Raw genomic sequence first — 24794 nt, forward strand, 5'->3', positions numbered from 1 at the left:
TAGTACGTATTAAGGCAAGAGCTAAGGACACAGATAGGAGAAGTTATAATAACTCCCTAGTCGATATCGCTATATATAGTAACAGCGATTAAAGCACTAATGCAGTTAATCCGGCTGCTAGTGCTATTAGATATATATAATGCGTACCTCGTTTAATAGCGAGGGTGCTATTAAATAACCTTACAAATAGGGATGGTTAATCGTTTATAGATAAGCTATTACGTACTTAGTAGAGGGACGCCTTTGCTACTAAACGTATCGATAGGCTTATAAGTAGGCGAAAGACTCGATCTAGTAAGAGTAACAATTAGTCGATCGATAACAAAGGTTATTTAAAGTTTAAGGGCAGATACTATGTCCCCGCTAAACATTCGATCCGATAAGAACTTCTTAAGCGACACTATAATAGTAAGCTTGCCGGTTACTATAGTATAGAGAGGTCGCACGAGCTACTATCGCGTACATACTACTAGCTAAATAGTAAGCGGGATATAAAGGACTACGTAAACACGTATACCGTATATTAACGTGTTAAGGCACTAAAGTATCAGCCTTTTAGCGAGTTGTCCTCATTGCTAATCCCTTATAAGCTATTTGTAGAGCTTATAATGGATTTTATTATAGGTCTTCCTCCTGCTAAGCGAAGAGGAAGCAAAGACATCTTTAACGCTATCCTAGTCGTTATAGACCGGTTTACTAAGGGCGCTCGATACATCCCGGCGCGGAAGGATTAGACTACTATTGATATAGTAGAAGCGCTATAGAACAACATCTTCTATACCTATTAGAGGACCCCTAAAGGGATAGTCTCTAACCGAGGCTCGATATTTATATCTTATTATTAGAGTGAGATTTGCCTATAGCTAAGACTCAAGTATCGCCTGTCTATAGCATTCTATCTACAAACAGATAGTTAGACCGAAAGGCAGAATGCTACGCTATAGCAGTACCTGCGTAGCTATATTAATAAGAACCCCGATAACTAGGTCAATCTCCTGCAACCCGCCGAATTCGTATACAACAATAGTGTCTACTTATCTACTAAGGTGTTACCGTATTTCGCTATAATAGGCTAGAACGCTGCCTTACTACAAGATCTATTTACCTCGCTCGAGGCCGAGCGCAAGGAAAGGGAAGCGTATTAAGTACTAACCCCTAAAACACTAGCGGCTATTAAGAGGGTTTAAAAGATGCGAGAAATTTACGCTATAATAGCTAACAAACTAGCAAAGGCCTAGGCCTATTAGAAGGCCTACTATAATAAACACTATACGCTAATAACCTTCAAACAAGGCGACATAGTTATACTTAGTACGAAGAACCTCCGTATCCGTAAACACCTATTACCTAATAGCAAAACACGCCCTAAACTAGCACTAAGGTACATTAGTCTATTCCGCATTCGAGAAGTTAAGGGCTCCTTCGCACAGGCCTATTAGTTATAGCTTCTACCCTATTACACTATCTATAATACCTTCTACGTATCCCTCCTTAAACTATACTACTAGCGCGAAGGCGATGAAGCGCCTACTAAGTCAGAAGAAGTCTTAGCTAATAGCGAAGAGCTGTAGTCTATAGAACGTATCCTATAGCACCGGACTAGGAAAGGTAAGAAGGAGTACCTATTAAGATAGCAAGGCTATTTACCTAAATAGGACTCGTAGGAAGCTAAAGGTTCCTTTAAGGATATAGCTAAGCTATTAGACGAGTATTAGACTAGCGTAAAGAACAAGAAGAAGGCTAAAAGCTCGTAATGTTACTAAGGCTTAGGAATAATGCTACCCCCGGGGTGCTATTAGCTAACTAATTAGAGGCCGGCAAACTAGGACAATAAGACTATACTAGGCGCGCTACGACGCGTCTATTAATCAATCGCATACTCTTTTAGGGACTCTACCTCTTTACTAACGCGCCCTATAGGTCCCCCTCTTGTTCCCTTATTCTATCGGGGCCTCGAGGCCTAGGCAATCGGCGAAGACGGCGCGGCCGGCGCGGCTATATTAGTAACGGTGTTGCGGGGTGTGTTGTTAGTTAAAGAAGAAAATTAGAAGTAAGGTGAAGTTAGCGCTAAGACGGCTAGCACCGCTATTATTAACATTACTTGCTATTGCCGCTATGCCGCAGGCACAACCTTACCTGCACTACGAGCCTAAGGCACTACACTAACTAAGTTAAAAGATTGAGCCTATTAAAGGTTTAATTAAAACTTTAAGGCCAAGTTAGAACTTTAACTAAGTTAAAAGATTAAGCGACTAATAGACTAACTAAGGGCAAAACTATAGAGCTAAGCTAGCCGGGGTCGATCTTGCGGACAATAGGTTACTCCTCGATCTATCTAACCCTTTAAGCGAGGCGAACCTCTACTACTGCACTTATAATAGCCTTTACCTATAGAAACTAGAAGAACTAAGTTTTTTAAAAAGATATAATTGGTTGACACTTAAAGGCTACTAAACCTAACTAATTTAGGCTAGTAAAACTACGATAGTAAATAATAGCCCTCGTAATAATAAGAACAATCCCTCGGAACGGACAACCCTCGGAAGCGGATATTGCTAGGTCTTTTAAGAGTAGACGCAAAGAACTCGGTACGATATTACGTAGAGCGGAGGCAGGGCTACAATACCTCGTACGTCTACCTATTATAGTAGGGAAGACGCGCTCGTATTATAATTAGTCGAAGGCCCTTAATTCTTGTAGATATATATTACTTTATAGTTCGTTGTATATAGGGATAGCGTAGTTAGAGTTAGATATTGTATTAGAAGGTAAGGTTTGATATAGTTACATAATCCGGTAGCTAAGTGTTTAATTTAGCGCGGATTAAGCGGCTTATTAGACCTGCTAAGTTAGTAGTAATAGGGGTTGAGACTAGAACAAAGACCGGCTACGAGGGCGCGGCCTTTAGAAGGGAAGCGTGTGTTAGGGCTAAAGAGGCTACACGTAATTGGCATATAACTAGGCCGAGTGAAGCTAGGGTCTTAATGCCTTAGGCAGGGCTTAGCGCTTGGCGTTAGGCTAACTCTCCTACCTTCCTCCCTCTCCTCCTAGATCTCTATCGAATACTAAACTGATTTACTACTACCCTATCTACCTGCTAACATAACCCTTCTTACATAATACGACCTAAACGGCAAGCGGACTTCGAAGCCTTCTTCGTAGAGCTTTAAAACGAGGTTAATAGTATACCTCGACTATAGGGATAGTATCTAGATATACCTACGTATAGCTAGCCGTCGCCCTTTACCCTTTTACCCGGTTTAGGGTATCTATAGAGCTAGCGATAGGTTGTTATTTGTAGAAGAGTTAGTATAGACTAAAGTTTAGAGGTTAAATTTAGCTAATCCGAGTCTGAGTCTAATTTTATAGTTTAGGAGGTCGGAGAGATACGCACTTATATATATAGTAACTCTACGTTAGCAATTAATTCGACTTTGTTAGTATTTTATTATATATCGACGAATCGTACGTAACTAGCTTTTATATAAAGTACAAATTCTAAACTCTTTATATCCTAAACCCTACCCCGCTAAGACCGTACTAATATAACGTTAACTTACCTCGAGATATCGATATAGAGACGTAGAAAGGTAGTCTATATACTGTTACTATAGCTAGAAGGGAAGAAACAGCGAAAACCTTACTAAAAACGCCTCCTATATCCCCTACTAGATAGCCTCCGGTAATAACTGAACTTTACCCTACTCCTATAGGCGCTAATCGAGCCGTTTCCGCTCTAAATACTCGAGATAGTCCTACTACATTTCCTCCGCTAGTTTATTACGAAACTTGATTATTATATCGTTTTTAATACTACCTTGTATCTCGTTTACGGACCTATCGGGGTTTCTAATTATACTATTGCTTCTAGTAAGCTTAGGCTCGCTCTCGAGAGGCTGTCCGCTATAGCTAAGGATAAAGTTATAGAGTACGAAATAGGCTATTAAGATACGCTTCTAGTCGATAAGTTTATAACCTTAGTATAGACCTTAAGCGACGATTTCGAAGCGCTTCTTAATAATGCTAAATATCCGCTCTATATAGTTACGAAGCTACGCGTAGCGGAGGTTGAATAGCTCTTCCTTTATCTCTAGTCGCCGAGAAGAAGCGTACTACTTACGAAGATAATATCTTGTTCTTTAGTATAGTACTAGAAGGCGCTTATCGAGTAGTAAATAGCTACCGTTAGCGAGATAATATCGACCTTTAGGTACGCTAAATCTACCGCTCTTAAAGGCGCGACCTAATACTATTCTATCGTTTATAGAGCCTTCGTAACCGACAAACGCGTATAAGAACTTATAGTCGAAGTCGTACGCCGCTATTACATTCTACGCGATAAAATTCTTCCTATAACGCTAGGCGCTCTATTCTTAGTATAGTATTTGAGCGTAGATATAGGTACTATTAAGGGCGCCGAGCGCGCCTAAGAAGTACTTAAATAGAGGATCTTTTAGCTTCTCGTAAATCGAGTCCGCCTCTAGCAACGATATATATTTATCTACTATCCTATAGAGCGCTTTGCTAACTCGCTTAGTAATTAACTTAAAGGTGCTAAACGAGTACTAATATTCCTTTCTTAGCTGCCTTATAGATAGGTTGTACGCTACGAAGTCTAAGAATATAACTACCTACTCCTCGACTAAAACCTTAATCGCGCCGTATAGATCCAAATCGCCGCCTTCCTTTAGCTCCTATATTAACTTATATAGCACCGGCTATCTAAGACGTATTATATTATAATAATCCTACTCCGGACTATATAGTACTCGAAAGGTCTCCTTTATGCCTTTATTCGGCTCCGTAAGGGTCTCGGTCTTACTAGATAGCTAGTACTACCGTCTACGCGTATTTTGTTAAAAGAGAGGGATCGAGGCGGCGAGGGTCGCTCTAGCGATAAAAACGACGACTACGGCGACTTAGATAGAGTCTATATTAGATATATAATAATAGTTAGAAAGAAGAGCTACTACGGAAACGACGAGAAGTCTATTATTTAGGGGCTAAAAGCACCTCTCGAGGTGTTTAGTAGGTTATTCGTATATAACTACCGCAATTAGTATCCCTAATAATCTCTTTACGATAACCTATAATCTATAATAGTCGTACGATTAAGAAGTATATAGTATTTAAGAAGCTATAGATTGTAGATTATTGCTAATAATCTATAGGAAATAAGCCGATAATCTACAGAAGTATACAGGGCCTAACGCGCGCCTACAGAAACTTTGCTAGCGCAGAAGCCTCGCCGAGTGATCGTCATTGTGTCCCGTGAAATACATACGTACCGAGCACGAGCCACAGCATCGAATTTATGTATCTACATTCCATTCTTCGTGTACAAAGATCATGCGAATGAGTACCGTTCAAATGCTACACACTGAGTCTGCTGGGCTCGTGGTGCTTCAGTCCACAACGTGACAAGAGCGTTCGTCTATCATGAATCTCATCACATTTTCATCAAGCATCATCAGATACCACCCACCAATTCTTGAACGCCTCTAAATTGACTCTGATGCCGTCCACGCTATCCGGCACGACTTGTCTGCTTTGAAGCGCCCCCCAAAACTATCTGGCCGCCACGTGCGAACCAGCCTTGATAGCGTAGATTATCGTCTATGTCTACGGGTCTTTGCTTTCTTGACCACGCAAAAATCCTCCTCTGCAAGTTGGAAGCATCTGTATTCTCTTTGCGCTTTTTTTCTATTGCCGCCCTTGATCTGCTCTCAGAACTACCGTGTCTTTTCTGACTGCACTTCCTTGATGACGATGTTCCGAACTTCCTTGAAATCGCTTGATGATTCGGTGATGCGCTTTTGAAGCTTGTCGAGACCAATGAATTGCTCTGGCAGCACCGTCTCGAATGTAAAGCCTTCCACGTCCTTGAGAGCCAGCTCGACAGCATGAGAGAACTTGGCAGGGTGAGCTGTCGCGAGCGAGATGTGATGCACATTCGAGCCTGCATCCTGCGACGCCTTGACTGAACGCAGTGCCGCAGCAACACCGATGGCAGAGTGCGGGTCGAGAATATAATGACCATTATGCAGCATTCCAGTCGTGGCCGGCTTGTGCTTGCCGTTGACTGCGCTCGATTCCGGCAAGGTCCAGGTGTACACGTCCTTGATTGTGTCGATGGTCTGCTTGTCGGACACACGTTCGCTCTCGAACTCCTTCTTGGCAGCAGCGAGAATCTCCTTCTCCACATCGAATCCTCCCTCCGACTTCAGCCACTCCAGCCAGCCTTTCACGCGTTCGCCAGCAACCATGCGGCGTCTATTGACTTCTTCGACATTGCTAGTCTGGTACGCCAGGAACCACAAGAGTCGCTCAAAGTTTGACGACACCAGGATGTCCATGGCAGGAGCGTAGGTCATTTTGACACCAGATGGATCGGCCTTGGCTCCATCCTCTTCTAGGCCTCCTTCAGCTTCAGCGCCATGCTTCGGCTTCTTCTCGTACGACCCCGTCTTCCAGAATCTGTGCAAAATGTCGTTTTCGTTGGTCGCAATCACAAGTTTGTCGGTCGGAAGGCCCATGCGCGTCGCGAAGTATCCAGCCAGGATGTCTCCGAAGTTACCCGTGGGCACAACGAAGCGGAACTTGGGATTTGATTCCTTCGTCTGCCGTACGAGGGAAAAGTAGGAATGGATGTAATATGTGATTTGCGCAAGAATTCTGGCCCAGTTGATGCTGTTGACAGCCCCAAGGCGGAACTTCTCGTTCATCTCCTTGTCGGCGAACAAGTCTTTGAGTATGCCCTGTGAAGCAAGCGTTAGTTGGCATCAGCATCACTTCTCTGCTGCTAATTACTCACTTGACAATCGTCAAACGTGCCTTGTACTGCGATGTTGTGCACGTTCTGATCTGGGACTGTTGTCATCTGGGCTTCTTGTATGGGGCTGACCTTGCCCTTGGGATACATTATGAAGACCGATACATCTTGCTTGCCTCTCAGCCCATAGATAGCTGCCGAGCCAGTGTCTCCCGATGTCGCGCCAATGACAGTCAAATGTTCCCTGTTCTCATCCTTCTTGCCTTGGTTCCTTCGAACGAGAAAGTACTCGAACAAGTTGCCTACGAATTGCAAGGCAACGTCTTTGAACGCGAAGGTCGGTCCGTGGAAGAGCTCGAGCAAATGCAGCTTCTTGCTCTTGTCCAACGTGACGAGCGGTGTGACTTCTGGCGCTCTGAACGTCTCGTACGATCGTTTTATGATGTCCTTGAGATCTGCTTCGGGGATCTCTTGGCGGGAAATATAGAGCGTGAATATTTCGAAAGCGAGCTCTTCAAACGAATAGTCTTGCCATTTGGTAAGAAAGTCGGGCGGGAGGGTAGGGATGTCCTCTGGTATGAATAGTCCGCCGTCTTGCGCCAGGCCTTTCAACACAACATCTTCGAAGGAGAACTGCTCACTTTCTCAGCATGGACGCAGGAAGCACACTACAACCGAACGAAGGCTCGCTAAGCATTCACACTATGCTTTGTATGCAACGTGCCACATGACAGGTTTTGTCATGGCGAAATGCACGCTTTTCTCCCGTCTCTATTCCGAGCTCTTTCATATGTGCATTGCATAGCTGCCCGCAGGCGTTCAAGACGTACATCGTAGGAGCCTCCTCGCGTGCTGAGATAGCGTTGCGATGCGCTGTGAGATGGCATTCTGGACCAGGAATGAAAAGGCTTGGGAGCAATGGCCGCTGTCTCTGCCGGTCGGAGAGAGCGATGTGATATATGACTCTTCTCCCTCGCTATTCCGCCCGTACCAAACGAAATCACCAGGGTCTACGGAGCGATCAAAGCTCCCTCCGAAACCTTGCAGGCGGTCCCCGACTTCACGCGTCCGATTTCTTTCCCGCATGCTGCTGTACGACCATACAATTCTGTAGGCAAGGAGACGCAAAGGCGCCGGAGAAAGAAGTCGGGACTGCTGCTGATATATCCCACCATTGGTCTGACTGGCTCGCCAAGTCGCAGCACCTCATCGCCGCCCGTCGCGCCACTATTCACGGAAGGAAGCGGAGAAGCAATAATATGTATGGACAGGATGGGGCGACGATGGTTCTTAAGAAGGTCTGTGTATACCTTGTCATTGACTCATCTGTCTCGGTGGCCGCTTGCATCAAGGCCGAGAGCCACATAGACACCCTCACCATTGGTCATACGCTTGATATGCGTTTGCGGTAGGGCAGACTGCAAAATCCGTGAACGCCGAATACCCGTCATGCTTCACTGCAGCCCAACCATAGAGGTCCCTCCTTCCCATTCTCAGCGGCAGCAGTGACGATCGCATCCAAGGAGCCGTCCATGTATCGCGAACGCATTTGAAAGACAAACAAACAAGCTCGGCACGTGCTGAAAACAACAGAAATCATCAAAAACCCCCGTCGTGCCTCCCACAACTGAGGAATGACGCACTAATATCCTCCACCTGGGCGGTAGTAGTCGACATTACGGCCACCAGGCGTGCGAGAGAGTCCATGCTGGCGAAACAGGTCTGGTCGGCCAGCCTGGAACATGTCGTTCTCGTAACGGCGACGATTACGCTCAGCCTCTTCCACACTGTCGACGAGATCTGGACGAGATGCACGCCACATTTCGTCGTCGAAACGATGACTGCTCGCGTTGCGACGCTTGCGTTGTGCCGGGCGAACCTCCTTCAAGTCAGCCTGACGCTCGAAGAGGTCAGGACGAGATGCGGCAAGCAAGTCGGCCTGTACGGAGCGCGATGGCGACCGAGCAGCGCGCAACTGGCGAGACCGAGAATGGCGGCGAGAAGTAGTGGCGTCTGCAGCTGGTGTGTTTCCCTTGTGCTGAAATAAAAATTGTGGCCCACGAGCGACATCAAGCAAGTCTGGATAGGCGTCCTGGTAGAGGTTGGGACGGGGACGCAGGCGAGAACGCGAGCGAGAACGGCCATCACCAGTCTTTGCCTCGACCAGATGCTCTCCCGCAAACATGTTCAGAAATGGTTCTTTGCCATATCGGGTCTCTCGATTGCGCGACCTCGATCTCCTCCTATCGTCCGAGTGATACTGCATAGCAGCCCGACCGTGACCTCCGCCGTAGCTTTCTGCCATCGTCGTCGTGCTGTCTGGTCTAGATCGCGTCTTGCTGCGACCACGAGTCGACTGTGTCACCGATCGGTCGACATAGCCAGGATCTGGTGGCATTTCCTTGTAGCGGCGGGCCGAAGCAGAAAGGCGTGTCGTAGTACTGTCTTCATTTGCTGTGTCTGGGCGGCGGTTTGGAGCTGGCACAGCATAGTCAAACGGATAGCCAATATGCATGAAGCTGTTGCTCGTGCGGCTACGCGAGGGCATGCGCGGACGAGCTTGAGTAGTCTGATCTGCTGCGCGGCCACGCGACTGGACCTGCGACTGTTCGGTTGGGCCGCGCGAGGGGGCGCGTCGCGCTGGAACGGCGTAATCGAACGGATAGCCGAAATGGAACATGACCGTGGTCGTGTGGTTCTTGAGGGAGCAGCTGCTTTATCTTGGTGACTTCGAGGTATGTATGGCTGAGTGATCAAAAGGTGCGCAATCGAGCCGTTGCGATCAGTGTTGGTCAGATGATGCTCAAGGACAGGGTGTAGCGGGGTTTATAAAGGGTAGCTAGGGAACAGAATCACTCCACGGTTCACATGGCAACTGTGGTCCGTGCTTCAGCTGTGAGTGAATGACTGCAACGGAGCGGTGCTTCACACGTTCTTGGAAGTTATCACATGCTGAGCAGAATCACTGCAGCAACTATTGTCACACTATGTCTCAAACCCCAATATCTATACTCATCCATTCCCGCCAACAACTGTCTAGTCAGGGATCGAACTGACCAAGAGCGAACCAGCTACCGCAATACTAACCGATCACATCTCGCTTCACCAAACATGGCTCCTCTCTACCTGGCTTCTCTCATTAGCCTTGCTGCTGTTGGCAGCTCCCCAGATCCAGGATTCACCTTAAACAGTTCACTCAAGCCCGATCACATGCACACTCGGAGCCGAACAATACACCTTGCACTATTCTTTGACCAAGTTAAATTTCATTCAAACTACACACTAAACACACTGGGTCATCGGAGAAGAAGATGAATAGCCCTGAGTTTCAAGTGATTACAGGGTTATCGAGTATGTGTTTCACACGAAGCGATTCATGGCACTGTTTGTGAGGATTGAAAGCATTCAAATTATTGAGCGAGCTTCCTCCATTCATTTTGTTTTCGAAGGAGAGGACTTTCTGCATGATTTTCCATACAATGCGAAAGGCGCCAGCGGACATATATCGGGCAGATGTTCTGGGAGTATCGCACTCAGGTCGATGCTTCAGCTAAGCTTCATGACTTCTTTGTTCTTCGCTCTCCGATATTCTCCTACTCTCGCCTTTCCAACGTCTCGTGATTGCTTTGCTGGCACCCGAATGATGCAGAATGTCATACAGCAATGTGACATTCGTGGAGAATGCAGTGTACAAAAAAAGCCCCTTACTCTTCTCCGTCGAGTTTCTTTGTTGCAGTGGTATACAGAACGCAGCTTCAGAATCGAAGAGGCTTGAACTGTCATACACAAGTACACCAAACGAAGACTGTCAAACCTGTGTCAACACAACATCTACGATGAAGTCTATTTCTGCACAAATATTGAGCATGATGCTCTCCACGATGCTTGCCGTGGCATCACCACCGCCTGGTTCCATCAGGCACGGCTCAATCACACGCAAACCTTTCCTGGTCACGCTTGACGGCAAGGAAAACTTCAGCAGTACATCCTATCCACCAGAGATCTATGCTCGGCAAGCCAGTCCGTACCAGTACGCTGTCGAGAAGGGTAAGAAGCTGTGGGACATGATGATCAACCCTAAAGCTCGAGACCAGCGCGCTGGAGACTACGAGAATCTGATGAGATGGGGCTGGGTTTGCGCCACGGAGAAGCGTATGGAAATCATTGAAGAAAAGACGGGCGGACTTGAGGAGGCGTCTCGATCGTGCCATATCCAGTTCAACGAGGAGAAGAGTATAGGCCTTTCTATGGTCCATAAGAACGAAGTGACTGTACCGATGCAGGTAAATGGAAAACTCAAACAGGTCACTATCCAGGTAAGCTTCGTCAGTCAGACTCGTCAGGTCTGATACCAAACTCTCAATATCCTGCAGGCCACACATGCCGAATATGCTTCCATCTTCAATCCCACGCAGGGCGCAGTGGTGATGTACACGGCACACAGCCCAGCCTACATGCTCGAAGCCAGCGGCAAAAAGCCTACTCAAGAGAACACACCCGGAATCTCTCATCCTTCCGACGTCTTGTTCCTGACCTGGAAACACCTCGTCACCAATTACCCAGAACACGGTCCTCACCTCCGCTACGTCTTCGTCCGAGGCATAACTTCTCAATCTGTCCCGACCCGCGACATTATCTGGCAAGCGCTCCGAGCTGACGATCCAGACCTGGAGGCACCACCACAGGGGTGGAAGAATGCGCATATGTTCAGACGACCGGGTCAGAACGGGAAGGGCAGGAAGGCTGATGAGCCCTTCTATGCTGTTCTTGGGACTTACAATTTCCGCACGATTGCATATATGCTTGCTCAACACCAGCAGATGTTTCGAGGGAGGGTTATCAGTAGTATCTACATTTGGGGAGAGGGGGATTACTTGCATGGTATGGCACATATTGCTTGAATGACCATGGGCTTTGCGAAAGACAGCAGTGTGCAAGCGACTTGGTTGATGGCTTTTTTTCATTCTCTTGCTTGTTGATGCCGAGGAATCAAGAGAGTAAGCTAGATTGTCTTTTGGATGAACTTTTATGAAAGGTTCGTTGCTTCTTGCCGGGCGTGTCCAGAGTTGCCTGAGGCAAATATCTCGTGAAGGATCCACAGTGGCTGAGTAGCATTTGAGCCATCATCCTGCTCTTAACAAAACGATGAAAGATTCAAGGAAGACTTCTGTGCAAGTCACAGCTCTCCTCCTCGTTTCCATCTTTCTCAAGACATGTACGACGGCAATGGACAGCGCAACGGGGAGAAGCGTAGAGCCGCGGTCCAAGCCTGTGTGTTCCTCACATTTGGCAGCGTTTTTCCACCGAAATACATTGCTTCCTACACACGTGATCAAATCAAAGAGCATTACTGGAGAACTTACGACCAGCTTTCAGAGAGGAAGAGGGACTGTCAACGTCGACGGGGGAAGGCATTCCTGGATGTGACCAAGCTTAATCCAAGACCGCAAACCCAGAGTGCGTTCCTCGCCCGTCTTCCTCTCGAGATACGACAGATGATCTATGTCTATGTCTTCGATCATATCAAAGTCTCAATCGGCCAGGTCAGGCACTTCCCCAAGAAGAGGCTTGTCGGAATTCCAGCCCTGGCTCGGTATAAACTCAACAGCCGCTTGGCCCTGCCTTTGAGCTGTAGGCAACTTTATCTCGAATGCTTCCATATGCTCTACATTAGCACGACGTTCTGCTTCATGGATCCTGGACGCGTCAGGTCAACCAAGAAGTCACTTTCGCCGTCGATTTGGGACAGGATCAAGTCCGTCGAAATCAATCGCGACATACGTTGGCTGGCTGGAAGTGGCGTCCTGGGTGCTGAAGGACGAACGGAGATGGCATGGAACGAGTTCTGGGAGAACATCAACAGCCTGGAAGGATTGCAGGAGATTCGGAGCTATAACGGTATGATGCTCCAGGAGTGTCAGCCCAGGCCTAGTTACCAGCAGGCTACTAGCACCTATGGTCCTCGGTATGGTGTAAAGTTCAGTCATCCTGTCGAGGGCAGAGTCAGCTTCACGTTGCCAAGTGGAACCGTATTTGAGAGCAAGGGAGTCGACCACGAATCGTATGTATCCTATCGGTTGACTCCCGACCAGCCCGCCAACGTTCGCCGATGAAGAATTCCCGCGACTCGGGTCAAGTCTCATGTGTTGGGTTCAGTCTCCGGTATCTCCGCCGTTCGTTACTTTATGGAAAGTCTCGAAGTCAGATGGGCCAGACCTCTACGCAATAACAATTCTAAGATCTCAACCTATTCCTGTCCGCGTCAAGGTAGAATCTCACCGTGACGGCTCGGTCGTTTTCTCTTTTGATGATTATTTCGACGAGTTGCTCTCAAACACGCAGGCCAAGGTGGAATTTGTTCAGGTCCTCTCGATCGGGTTGGGAGCAAGTTTGGGCGAGTACGATACCATTCCATTTATCGACCAAGAGCAGCTGACCATGGAGTCCCGATGCCAACAAAGTCTGTCCATCTTTGTCAACAGTCCAGAAGAAACGGCATGTATGAGTCTTCCAGTATCCTTCGAAAAGGTCCTTTTCTGATCCGGCGGCGAATGCACTCTCAGTGAATTGCCTAAGCAGTCAGATTGAGAGCGAGCTGTATTGGAGATCCGTCGTGTCAAGAGTTACAGGTGTAGCATCGGACGGTAATCCTCCATGATTATGTGTGTACTAAAAAGGGCCACTCTTCATCATCAGAGCTTCGCCGCCATGACGAGCATTTCTCCACGAAACCGCGTGCGGCTTTCCACGTGCGGAAACCTGCTTCCAGGGAGCCAAGGTTGCGGAGCCACCAAGAACAATCATAACCGCCAGTAAAAGTCGTAGACACCCGGGACGCCCAGCATAAGAATGCTCCCTCCCAAGCACATGGCCTGTATCGTTCCGATGTGTAATTGCAAATCGATTTCGGAGACGAGCGCAGGACAAGGCCCTAGCGATAACCAGAAACGAGTCAGAAGTACTTTCGCAGTCCGTTGCTACTCGGCTTCTGTCTTCATGACCTCGTTTAGAGCGCTGTCGTGGGCGACCTATTGTGGCAGATCAGTGCGTATTAGGAGTCAGTAGCATATGTGCCGTCGAAGAGCAGAGATTTATTCACATGGAGGTTCTACTACACATTGTCAAAAAGTACATTGAACAAGTTGCTCGGACTGCCGCCGATGCTCTCCACACCGCGCTTGTAGTCGGACGCCGGGTAATGCTATTGTTACAAATTTTCGTTTCCAGGTATCATGGCCGTCTACTCGTTGATCTTGGCAAGAATACTGTATTTTGTCAGTCGTTTACCTTGAGGCTTTTCATCTTGTTGATGACTTACTCGTGGTCCCGGAAGATGGAGTACTCCTCTTCGCCAACCTTGATCGGGCTGCCACCGAACTGTATGTCACATTAGTGTCCCGTTTCCCATTATGACCTACCCATCAAACTCTTTCTTTGCCTTACCTGAGGAATGAGGACTTTGTCGCCCGCCTTCACGCCCATGGGCAATCGCTTGCCGTCCTTGTCAAATGCACCGGGTCCGACAGCCAGCACCTTGGCCTCGTTCAACTCTTTCACTGCAGTCTCTGGGAGGAAGATGCCACCGGATGTCTTTGCCTCAGCCTTTACGCGCTGGATCAGAACGCGGTCGAGGAGTGGTGCGAGGGCCTTGATGGACTTGATGGCGGTAGTCTGGTCGTCGTCGCATTAGTTCTGCGGGGCTCAATCTCATCGATTTCGACATACCATTTTGATGCAGCTTTGAACGGTAGCTCGGAGTGTGCGGTGGACGTGTTTTCGGGAGTGTCTGAGAGTCGGTTGCTGCAGAATGGATAGAGGAGAGAGGGTAGAACTTTTGTCGAAGCTCTTCGAAGCTCGTGAGTTCTCGGCCCTGAAGCCGGACAGCACGGACTCCCGTCCTTTCTCGATTTTGCCGCCGGCATTTCATTTGAACCTCGTCATGGCATGGCTTCTCTCGGCCACCAACTTCGACCGAAGTGCATCGCGACGACAAGAACACGGGACGGCGACTCGTCGAGCGGCGATGAGAAGCCTCGGCCTCAGAGCGCCTTTCGACAAGCGCTTTTCAGCCCCGATGGGACCTCCGTGATCACGCGAAGCCAAGACAACTGCCTACGCACTTTTGTCTTGCCAACAGATCTCCTGGAGGAATCCGATGGTCCGAAGCAGCTGCGGCCTTATGCTTCCTGGCAGTCTGGCAGCAATATCCAAAATCATGCGTTGTATCCAGGCTTCGACCTTCAGAATGCAGCCACGACTCTGGTGTTGACGGGAAGTGCCCATGTTCCGATCACTCTGAGGAATGCATTGCACTATGACACGATACACGGCAGCTACCCGCTTGTCAAATCCCAGACCGAAGCGCATCTGCCTCCTCGTAGTCTGCTATTCACACGTACCGGTGAGCATTTCGTGGCTGGCAGCGAAAATGCCCTGGCTGTCTTCGACTGCAGCAGAGCCGGAGAAGCACCCACGAAGTTCACGCGTTTGACTCCAGCGAAGAAATCTCACCGAGGCGGACTTCATGGATTGGCTCGCAAAGCCTTCGTGTCAGCAATGAGTATTAGCTGTGATGGCATACTTGCTTTGGGCACTACACAGCGCGAGGTCGCCCTCTATGATCATGATGCCTTGGGCGCTTGGGCGTCGACTTTCAGCGTGGAGGGTTTCGGCAATGGCATCTCGGATCTAAAATGGAGTCCTGATGGAACGTATCTGCTCGTCGGCGAGAGGCAGAGCGACCGCATTCAGGTTTTCGATATTCGCAACACGCAACAGAAGTTGGTCAACTTGGTAGGCAGGCACGCTGATACGCCGCAGCCACTTTACATGGATGTTATACATACGGCATCTGGCTACGAAGTCTGGACTGGTGGAACTGACGGCCAAGTAAGGGTGTGGTCGAACCCTGGCCAAATTTCTGACGACCAGCCACCTGATGCTGAACTTCACGTGAATAATGCAGCAGTGGCCAGTGCTGTCTGGCACTTGAGCGGCGCCGTTCTGGCAACGGCATCCGGGCATCAATCTCTTCCCGGTCGAGCTGATGAAAGCGACAGTGAAGATGAATCATCTTACCGAAGTCAGTATCACTCGGACGCCGATAACGCGCTGAATATCTGGACTGTCCCAACACTCCGCTAATAGACAAAATCCGCTATTGCCATCATTCGGTTTCTGCTCACTTTGAGCCCCGGAAGTGTTATATGCAATGGCTTGTGGCTCACCGAGCATCTTAAGTGCATTCGTGAAGTGAAGCAGCTGCAGGTGAGCTTGAGCGACAGCAGACTTCGAACGGCGTTTCTTGGCCGGCCATCAACTTCTCTTTTGAACACCAAGACATATCACACACTTTCCATTGAAGACCTCCCCGTGACAGCAATTGTCAATCCTGAGATGTCACAACCACGGATCGCATCGGACATTCAACTCGCTGCAATTCCATCATCTTCACCTGCACCATCTGACCAAGACATGTCTTCCAATGACTCCAGCGACGACCGCGGAACCGTAGCACCATCGCCGGTGACACCTTCGACTTCGACGGTAGGTGCATCTCAACAGCCAAGTCCTGATGCAGCGACTAAGGAAGATGGACATGCCGTCGGCCAAGACCCAGAGGATGTCGACCTTGAGAGCAGACCGGTGATGGCTACAGTGGAAAGGATATTCACTCCATCCGCGCTGCTAGAGTTGCCGGAGGCGATTCGGGTACGCATTTACCGTTACGCAATGTTTCCAAACGGTACCGCCAACGCACCCAGACCACATTTCTCGCCTACCAGCTGCTGGCGTATCAAGCCTCCAGCTCTGCTCCGCACATGCTACGAGATTCGACAAGAAGCCATCAAGATCTATTACAGCCATTTTCACATCACTGCTCGCTCATCTCGCGACCTAATACCATTCTTGCGCTCTTTGGATCCTGAGGCGCGTGCTGCTCTTGAGAAGGTCTCGTTGAAGTACGACTGGTACGATATAATGCATCAGGGCATCAATCAACAGGTCAATGGAGCCTTGGCTATGTTCAAGACGAACGGCGTGGAGCTGAAGAGGACGGCGATTGGGGTTACAGGTGTGGTGGTTACAGAGTAGAGTGTCACGGCCGTCCTCAAACATTCAGGAACCGAGATTCAGATCAACTTGGAATTGATCACGGAAATACACTCCAGGAGTGGACTAGAGGCAAAAGATTGGAAGTTGGGAGACCTTGCTTTGGCAGACCGCCAGAAGCAGAGTGCGGCGTTGGCACTTTGGCTGCTTTTCCGGCTCGGACATTTCTTGAAGCGCGAAAAGTATTTCGTAAAGGCAATCAGGCTCTAACGCCTCTAGGCCCTTTATCTCTCTTCACGCCTTCCGCACAGAGTGGCACGTTCTTCGCGGCTACGCTTGAGCGTGGCTTGGCGTCGCGGCATGCGCTTTCTCAACTTTCAACTCAACGTTGCTGCTTTCTTCTAACCTCAACTCTCACAACATCCACTCGTCCTGCCTGGTTCCTCCTTCGGAACAGTATGTGTAAGTCATTCGTACGGCCTATAAATACCCCTGCTGACCAAGCTCAGCGAATCATACATCCGAGAATCGGTGATGTTTGGCTCGGCGCAAAAACATCTTCTCCTCTAGACCCACCGGAAGATGGTCTAGTATGCTCGGCAGCTTTTGCATTTTGATTGCTTTACTAGCTAGATGGTTGTGTTTGAGATCGTGGCGTGCCTTGTGACGAGCATTCATCAAGGTATATGTCGGCATCGGAAGGAGCCGACTTGAGAGGACCGGAATGGTCAAACACCACATCATAGGGACAAGCATGCCCACGTTTCGTGAAAGAGAACTTCAGTCGCTACCTCTGAAGTAATGCAGATGGATCAGCGTCGTCTAGCCATGGCCACCTCATTTTCCCATGTCCTGCATCGTCAAGCTCACATGTGTCCAAGCTGCAATGCCAGATTCCAAGCTCACATTAATGCCCACATGCACATTCATCTACACGAGGGCCATACGCACCTGAGCCAATCAGCTCGCGTCCAGGAAGTCGGGATTGAAGAAGTCACTCGTAACGAAGATCTGCGCGACCAAGAAGGCTGCCGGCTCCTGACCCTACCAGGCGAGATCCGTAATCGCATTTACGAATATGTCCTGGGCGACTACACCAGCATCGCACTCGACCACATCAGCCTAGCTCGAGAGCAAACTGCAAAGCACATCCAATTCCCATCCATCCTCGAAACCTGTCAACAAATCCGAAAAGAAGCGATCAGTATCTGGCTCTCATCCACGACCTTCCACTTCAACTTCCACGGAGAGCTTTACGACTTCTTACGCATCTTGGGCGCTCGACAAGCTGGCATGGTCAAAGACGCCAGAGAATCGTACATCTGGCAGAACCAGAGTCAGGCGGAGTGCAGTTTGAGACAGTTTCGGAAGGGTCTGGATGTGCTCGGGATTGAAATGGAGGAGAGCGCCGTTGCTGTGCAGTCCTTGGGTGAGAAAGGGAGGATGGAGTTTGTGAGGAAGGTTGAGGAGGTTGATGTGAGTTGACTTGGGGAGTTTTGTAGATGCGTGATGCATCGCGTTGGGTAGAATGAAGGAATGGCATTCTGCTTGTCTTTCCATCTGCATCTGCTGAAGCACGAGCAGCTCATCTCCCTCACAGCGTGCATGTCATCTCTTCACCGCTTTTGCTCTGCGTGCAGAGAAATATGAGTCCGAGATACTTCCTTTGCAGAAGAACTGCGCGGTGGCCATGTCGTCAGCGGCCTGTATCCGTTGCTCGCACGCATCTTTGCTTCTCGCCAATGCCATAGTGGCCTTGCATGCCGCCTAGCATTGGTAAAAGGTTTGTGGCTCACAGCTGACCTGTCATGGTCGTGCAATGTATGGCAAGATGGCGCCGCAAACGTGGCCCGCATGAGACGGGAACACAGGGCAAGACAAGACGGAAACGCGAAGCCGAGGTGACGTAGAGATATACCGCTGATCATCGGCAGCATGTCAATATACGAGAGGAATGCCAGGGGCCATGCTTCCCATGCCTCAAGTGTCCAACAATAATAAGCAACATGAAGACAAGCACTGCAACCACTCTCGCTCTGGCCGTTGCGCCGGCATTGGCTATTCCTCCACCTGACTTTGGCTTCCCAGAGGCGCCAAATGATACGGCTCTCACAGCAGTCTTCACCACCACAAATGGAACAGTTCCGGTCACAGAAGGAGCACTCTTCGGCATCAACATCCCAGAGAACGTCCCAACGCTGAGCGTCAACACCTCAGCATTCCAATCCCTGGCCAACTACTCCGGCGAATACTTGGTCCTTATGGTCGACCCAGATGCTTCTTATCCAGAGATGCCCAACAATCGATTCATTCTTCACTGGATGCAAGGAAACTTCACACAGTCCGACAACAACCCAGCCACTCTCCCGCTCTCCACAGTCGGACGACCATTGGAGAACACTTCCGCGCCCATCGTAGAATACCTACGTCCTTCGCCTCCAACAAACTCAAGCGCGCACCGCTACATCCTCTACGCATTCCAGCAACCAATGAATTTCAAAATCCCAGAACAATGGTCTGGTCTCAGCAACAGCAACCGCTCGCGCTTCAATCTCACGAACTTCATCAATGATACGCAACTCGGCAATCCGGCTGCTGCCAACTTCTTTTATGTTTCGAATCAGACTAGTGTGCCTGGCGACTTCAACGAGACTGCTGGTAATAGCTACCCCGATGGTGATGGTACTGCTGTTACTTCTGGAGATCCGTACATGCCAACCGGGTCAACTGCTTCGGGAACTTCTAGCAGTTCGGCGGGTGCGGCCATGATTACTGGTGTGGGAAGTCTAGTTGGGGCAGGACTTGTTGGCATTGCTGCTTTGATGTAAATATATCGCAGCGACTTGTAGTATAGTGTCATACAGGAGACTTTTCGCACATGGCTTTCAGGTCAACAGTTCCTTTCAAGTTGTTAGCGTCATTCACAATAGTGCCAAGCGGCGAATGGTCCGGTCCGGTCTGCTGGCTGGCTGGCTGGCTGGCTGGCTTGTTGATGAGAGAGTGCGTGGCTGTTGTGGGTGGAAAGGTGAAGAACTTCAGGCCCTGTCTACTTGCCCTCGTTTATAGCATAATCTGAGAGATTATTATAACCTCATAATCCGCTCAGATTATGGCGCCTCATAATCGGTTATTTAGTAGACAGTGCTAGGTGTTAAGACCCACATAATAAGCCTCCGCGGCCTGCGGCTCGGCAGCTACATTTCTACCTCTTTGCAGTAGACTATATAGCTTCTAGTAGTATGTATAATCATTGATAATATAGGCGGTATAGTAACGAGGAAATCGGCGGGCGAAGGGCGGGGAGGACGAGTGCTTCGGTAAGGGTAGGTTATAGTGTAGTTACTATACAAATAGGTAGTTAGTCGAGCAGTTAGTCTCTTAGTTTAAAGCTATTCGAATACTAGACACTATAGTCTCTCAATCGAGCGAATCTTAGCCCTCTTAGGCTTTATTAAATACGCCTTCTTCTTTAAAGGCAAAGGTAAAGGCGACTTAGAAGCGTACGGCGACTATAACACTAATTAATAAGGATAGGCAACGTAAGGCGCTACAATAGTAGACTTAAGAATAGACCGAATACTTCCTCGATTAGTTGAACGAGTTTAAGAAGATTAGCCGTAGCACTAATGCTAATAACTTCTAGTTAGGCGACCTTCGAGACCTAGCAACGTTAATAAACAGGAAATATAGCACTAAGCGCACCGCTAACTACCTAAAGAATAAGTAGTTATTAGTTAAGAAGGACTAGAGTGTATAGATTGCTTACTTGAAGCATATAAGCGGCTAGAATAGTATACCTCTAACTGCCGAGTCGGACGTAGAAGACGCTTACTTCGATAAGAATCTAAGGTATACCCCCTTCCGCGACGAATTGCTAGAGCATTTTAATATTATAGACGAGTTAATCGGCTCGGAGGTAGCTATAGGCGAGAATGTAGTATCTAACGACGCGCTCGGCGAGAGCGATAAGGAAGGAGGTAAAGGTAGAAGTAGTAAGAAGGAATCCGAGGTCGAGGTTACCGTAGAAGGCGTAGCTTCTACGCCCTTTACAGAAGAGCAATTAATAGTATTGCGGGCTGCGAAGGCGGCGGAAAAGCATTAAAAGAAGATGTAGAAGGAGGCTAATCGTGTCTATAAGAAGGCCGAGGAGACTACTAAGAAGAATCTAACTATTGTAAAGTCGCTATAGAAGGCGTTTAAGCCTATAGTATTAATAGTTGCTAAGGTCGTAAAGGATAGCAAGGAAGAGCGTGCTTTAGCGAAGAAACTAGCGGACGAGCAACGGGCTAATACGCTAGCTACTGCGAAGGCTAGTTTAATCGTTAGTAACGTTACAAAGCGCCTACTAGATAAGAAGACGTTCAAGAATATAGACATACCGTCGGCTAATTATATATTATTAGTACGCGAGGTCGCAAAGAAGAATAGGGAGTTTAACTACTATAAGGTCGCTTCGAGTATAAACTAGGACCAATTTGAGGAGTACTTCCTGTCCGTATTAATAGACATTAAGTCCAATATCCGACAGAATACATACCTACAGCAGATAGAAGGTAGATACGTACTATTAGGATATAGACAATAGGTTGTTATTAATAAGAATAGTTAGAAATAGCGGAAGAAGTATGTATTTAATGCAATTGGATATAAGAATTCGTGGATTAGGTACAGAATTTTAGTGTAAATGCACGCTAACGTCTATACTATTAATTTGTGTAGAGGTGTTGTTAATTTTTACTAACAAATAGTAGTTACGTATAGGGTGCTATTATATGCAAAAAAGCTATATCCTATTAACTCGAATCCTAATATCGTAAAAAGCCTGCTAAGACCCCGCTATTTAGCGTACGAGAATTTCGACGAGAGGACGGAGTAGGCGCGGAACAGGCGACGGTAATGTCTAGAACATGTATAGTTTAAGCATCAAATTCGAATCTATACTAAGTTCCTTACTAAAAACCGAACGCTACCTATTGCCTTTGCATTCTATAAACATTAACTATACCCTATTATATCCTTCGCCGCACTCCGAGTAGTACCTCTTGCTTTTAAGCCCTTATATTGAGTCTAGTTCTTAACTGATCGTCGTCGTATTTAGCAAACATCTACTTCGCTATTCTATTACGATAATCCGCGTAACTCTCGTCCTTAATATCGTCGGCGGCGTAGCGCCTATTATCGATATAAACCTCCGCCGTAGTATTAGCGTCTCGAGCGGCATTTAATTTAGCGTCGGTTAGAAGAAGGCCTAGTTCTAAAGACAGCGGTTGTCGACTATCGGATAGGATAAAGTTATAGATAATATAATAGGCGATAACAAAGCGACTTTGTTAGGCAATCGGCTATCTAGTTAGTCCCTCGCTAATAACCTTAAACCGCCTATTTATAACACTAAACACTCTCTCGATATAGTTACGAAGCTAAGCGTAGCGGAGGTTATAAATCTCTCGATAATTAGATAGTCGTTCTTCTGCCTCGCCCTGCTTACGGAGGTAATATCGTGTCTTCTAATATAGTACGAGGAGCCTTAGATCCTTAAAGGAATAACTACTATTAGCAAGATAGAAGTAGCTATCTAGTACGTCGAAGCCTAACTAATAAGCCTTCCTTAATATAGTACCGTCTGTCGCTAACCCTTTATATCTAGGCATTATATATAGGAAGCGTAAAGATAAGTTATAGGCGGCTATTACATTCTACGTAATATAGCCCTTCCGATAACGCTATAGATTACTATCAATCTTCGGTAGACTAGCTATTAATAAGGTGCCGTCGATAGCGCCTATAACGCCTTTAAAATATAGCTAGAATTTGCTACTATCGGTACCCTTAGACTATAGCGGTTTATCGTCCTTCTACGGCAATTTAATCTAGTCCTTCGCTATCCGATAGAAGCAGCGCGAGACGGTATAGATTATCCTTCTTAGAGTCTCTCTTACTATACTAAAGTTATTAGCAAGGTTGCTAAGACTCCTGTTATAGCCTACTATAACGAGGAAGAGGATAACTCGTGCCTCTAGTAAGTACCTATACCTCTTACTCTTGCCTTCTAATCTATACTTCCTTAGCTTATTAATTAACGCGCGTAACACCGGTTGCCTTAGTCTCGTACGCTCGTAGCAGTACCTCGGCGGACTATATAGTACTCGAAATGCCTTACTTTCTATCTTATTACGGTCTATTTAAACCGACCGCCGCCCTATTAGTCGATATATCGCACGGCGTCGCAATTTAGGTAGTTCTTCGAGCAATAACGGTATAGTGCTAGCAATAGCGCTAACCGACAACACTACCGCTAATAATCGATCTATCGCGCCGCTTTTTATACCTCCGCCGTACCTTCCGCCGTATACCTCCTCGAGCGCTATACCGCTATATTCGTAGCTTCAAACAAGACGTGGAAAGAGGTGGATACTGCGGCGCGGAAGTCTATAGGGCGCACGGATAGGCTTAAAAGCTCCTCGAGACCTAGTTATGCTAATTATACTATATATAGCATAATCTCAGCGAGATTACGAGCACAGCGATAATCTACAATTCAATAACCGTTGTCTCATAAGACAGTGTAGGTTATCAGAAGAGGTATTATAATCTGCGGTCAGATTATGCTATAAACGAGGGCAAGTAGACAGGGCCTCACAATGTGAATTGCCAAGCTTTTTCGACTCATCACATGCATGACCGTTTTGCAACAGTCTCCGACGGCGGCCATCAGCGCGATATCAACTTCATACATTCTTCATCAGCATTGTTGCACATCGAATCGTCTTGCCCGCGGCGCGGGGTTAGTAGGTACAGGGCTAGTCCATTCTCTGCAGGTTCTCCATCTCCTTAAGCACCAAAGCTTACTCGAGTCGTTCAGATATCCAAGATGGCTACGAAAGCGAGCACCCGAAATCAACCATCCACGACCATGCAGGGGAAGAACTTCGCAGCCTGCCACCAAGTCATCAACACTGTCGAGCTGCTAGAGGCGATCCTGGTCGCAAGTGACGATTTGCGCGCTCTTTTCCTCGGCCAGCGTGTCAACAGGGCGTTCAAGGGCACGATCGACGGCTCTCAAAAGCGGCAGAAGAAGCTATGGCTCCTCAATGATCCAGACTGGAACATGGATGCCGACGAGCATGGTCATCATGGTTACGAAATGAACCCATTGCTGCTGATGTGTTCTCCAAATCGGTGCGATGATGAACACCCAACCACAATGAGAGGTAAAGGTGGCCCGCTGTACAACTTCTTGGGCAAGGAATTTCAACTTGTGCTTATGCAGTCTTTCCTTCTGTTGTATTTGCGTTACCGACTTGCGTACCTTGCGTACCCTGATTCTATCCCAATGCTGTTGGCGTTTGCAGCTCTCACAATCACCTCTTGTTCTCGGCTGAGAGCTGCGACTCTCTCGCCAGCTGCTCCTCGGTCTTCTTATTCCCACTGCGCTGGGTCAGCAGAGCGTATGCATACTGTATCAGAGCGAGACTCGCCTAAGAATCAGCTTGTTGAGGAAGCTGCCTGGCTTGCCCTGATCATGACCATCCCGCTCGGCTCTGTCAATGTCCTTGGAGATGTTTCCGTATGTCTCCTCATCTACATCGCTTGCATCCTCGACATCGTCGATGTTTGCTATGTTCCTACTGTCAGCGTGACGTAGCGGTGTGGCTGGCACGATGGTATATACGGTTCTTGTCATGCATTGACAACTTCCTCTTGATCTTGGCTCTAATGTTCTGCATCTTGGCTGGCCGGAAATCGAGGGCGGGGTAGCGGTGGCGGTGGTGGTACGTGTAGCTGTCTGTGTTGGATGGAGACGATGAGATTGATGGCAGGTGCAGAGGACGGCGGGCGGAGTGGGAGAGGACCGATGTATTGTATTGTGGAGGGGACAGGTGGAGGTGGAGCAGGGAAAATGCGAACAAAGAGAGGCTCGGCTTACAGCTTCCTTATGTACGAGAGCTGCTTGGAAGTTGGAAGGCGT

The 24794-nt window shown here is 48.0% G+C and overlaps 10 protein-coding genes across 10 annotated transcripts; 6 read left to right on the forward strand and 4 right to left on the reverse strand.

Moving 5' to 3' along the window:
* Nucleotides 1-4139: 4139 nt before the first annotated feature.
* Nucleotides 4140-4331, reverse strand: MYCFIDRAFT_37230 (uncharacterized protein; the record flags this gene model as incomplete). Its single annotated transcript, XM_007932336.1, has 1 exon — nt 4140-4331. A coding segment is annotated over one exon (192 nt), but the record flags the coding sequence as incomplete, so codon positions are not given.
* A 1103-nt stretch (nt 4332-5434) lies between these two features.
* Nucleotides 5435-7682, reverse strand: MYCFIDRAFT_157284 (uncharacterized protein). The gene is made up of 3 exons (XM_007932669.1): nt 7603-7682; nt 6815-7405; nt 5435-6758 (listed from the first exon to the last, which is right to left on the reverse strand). Exons 1-3 carry the CDS (start codon nt 7657-7659, stop codon nt 5733-5735), a joined length of 1674 nt encoding a protein of 557 aa, XP_007930860.1. The 5' UTR covers nt 7660-7682; the 3' UTR covers nt 5435-5732.
* Nucleotides 7683-8414: 732 nt separating this feature from the next.
* Nucleotides 8415-9452, reverse strand: MYCFIDRAFT_80907 (uncharacterized protein; the record flags this gene model as incomplete). Its single annotated transcript, XM_007932670.1, has 1 exon — nt 8415-9452. The coding sequence occupies one exon, from the start codon at nt 9450-9452 to the stop codon at nt 8415-8417; it is 1038 nt and encodes a 345-aa protein (XP_007930861.1).
* A 1201-nt stretch (nt 9453-10653) lies between these two features.
* Nucleotides 10654-11673, forward strand: MYCFIDRAFT_80908 (uncharacterized protein; the record flags this gene model as incomplete). Its single annotated transcript, XM_007932671.1, has 3 exons — nt 10654-11022; nt 11077-11088; nt 11146-11673. 3 exons carry the CDS (start codon nt 10654-10656, stop codon nt 11671-11673), a joined length of 909 nt encoding a protein of 302 aa, XP_007930862.1.
* A 312-nt stretch (nt 11674-11985) lies between these two features.
* On the forward strand, nt 11986-12885 carry MYCFIDRAFT_80909 (uncharacterized protein; the record flags this gene model as incomplete). The annotated part of the gene is made up of 1 exon (XM_007932672.1): nt 11986-12885. The coding sequence occupies one exon, from the start codon at nt 11986-11988 to the stop codon at nt 12883-12885; it is 900 nt and encodes a 299-aa protein (XP_007930863.1).
* Nucleotides 12886-13844: 959 nt separating this feature from the next.
* Nucleotides 13845-14581, reverse strand: MYCFIDRAFT_51719 (uncharacterized protein). Its single transcript, XM_007932390.1, has 4 exons — nt 14498-14581; nt 14216-14443; nt 14091-14149; nt 13845-14037 (listed from the first exon to the last, which is right to left on the reverse strand). Exons 1-4 carry the CDS (start codon nt 14498-14500, stop codon nt 14013-14015), a joined length of 315 nt encoding a protein of 104 aa, XP_007930581.1. The 5' UTR covers nt 14501-14581; the 3' UTR covers nt 13845-14012.
* A 135-nt stretch (nt 14582-14716) lies between these two features.
* Nucleotides 14717-15916, forward strand: MYCFIDRAFT_36833 (uncharacterized protein; the record flags this gene model as incomplete). The annotated part of the gene is made up of 1 exon (XM_007932312.1): nt 14717-15916. The coding sequence occupies one exon, from the start codon at nt 14717-14719 to the stop codon at nt 15914-15916; it is 1200 nt and encodes a 399-aa protein (XP_007930503.1).
* Nucleotides 15917-17743: 1827 nt separating this feature from the next.
* Nucleotides 17744-18310, forward strand: MYCFIDRAFT_199694 (uncharacterized protein; the record flags this gene model as incomplete). The annotated part of the gene is made up of 1 exon (XM_007932673.1): nt 17744-18310. One exon carries the CDS (start codon nt 17744-17746, stop codon nt 18308-18310), a length of 567 nt encoding a protein of 188 aa, XP_007930864.1.
* Nucleotides 18311-18808: 498 nt separating this feature from the next.
* MYCFIDRAFT_212401 (uncharacterized protein) lies at nt 18809-19703 on the forward strand. The gene has a single exon (XM_007932674.1). The coding sequence runs from the start codon at nt 18832-18834 to the stop codon at nt 19651-19653; it is 822 nt and encodes a 273-aa protein (XP_007930865.1). The 5' UTR covers nt 18809-18831; the 3' UTR covers nt 19654-19703.
* Nucleotides 19704-23696: 3993 nt separating this feature from the next.
* Nucleotides 23697-24470, forward strand: MYCFIDRAFT_199696 (uncharacterized protein; the record flags this gene model as incomplete). Its single annotated transcript, XM_007932675.1, has 1 exon — nt 23697-24470. The coding sequence occupies one exon, from the start codon at nt 23697-23699 to the stop codon at nt 24468-24470; it is 774 nt and encodes a 257-aa protein (XP_007930866.1).
* Nucleotides 24471-24794: the final 324 nt, after the last annotated feature.

Source organism: Pseudocercospora fijiensis, assembly GCF_000340215.1.
Source record: "Pseudocercospora fijiensis CIRAD86 unplaced genomic scaffold MYCFIscaffold_9, whole genome shotgun sequence".
Lineage (NCBI taxonomy): Eukaryota > Fungi > Ascomycota > Dothideomycetes > Mycosphaerellales > Mycosphaerellaceae > Pseudocercospora > Pseudocercospora fijiensis.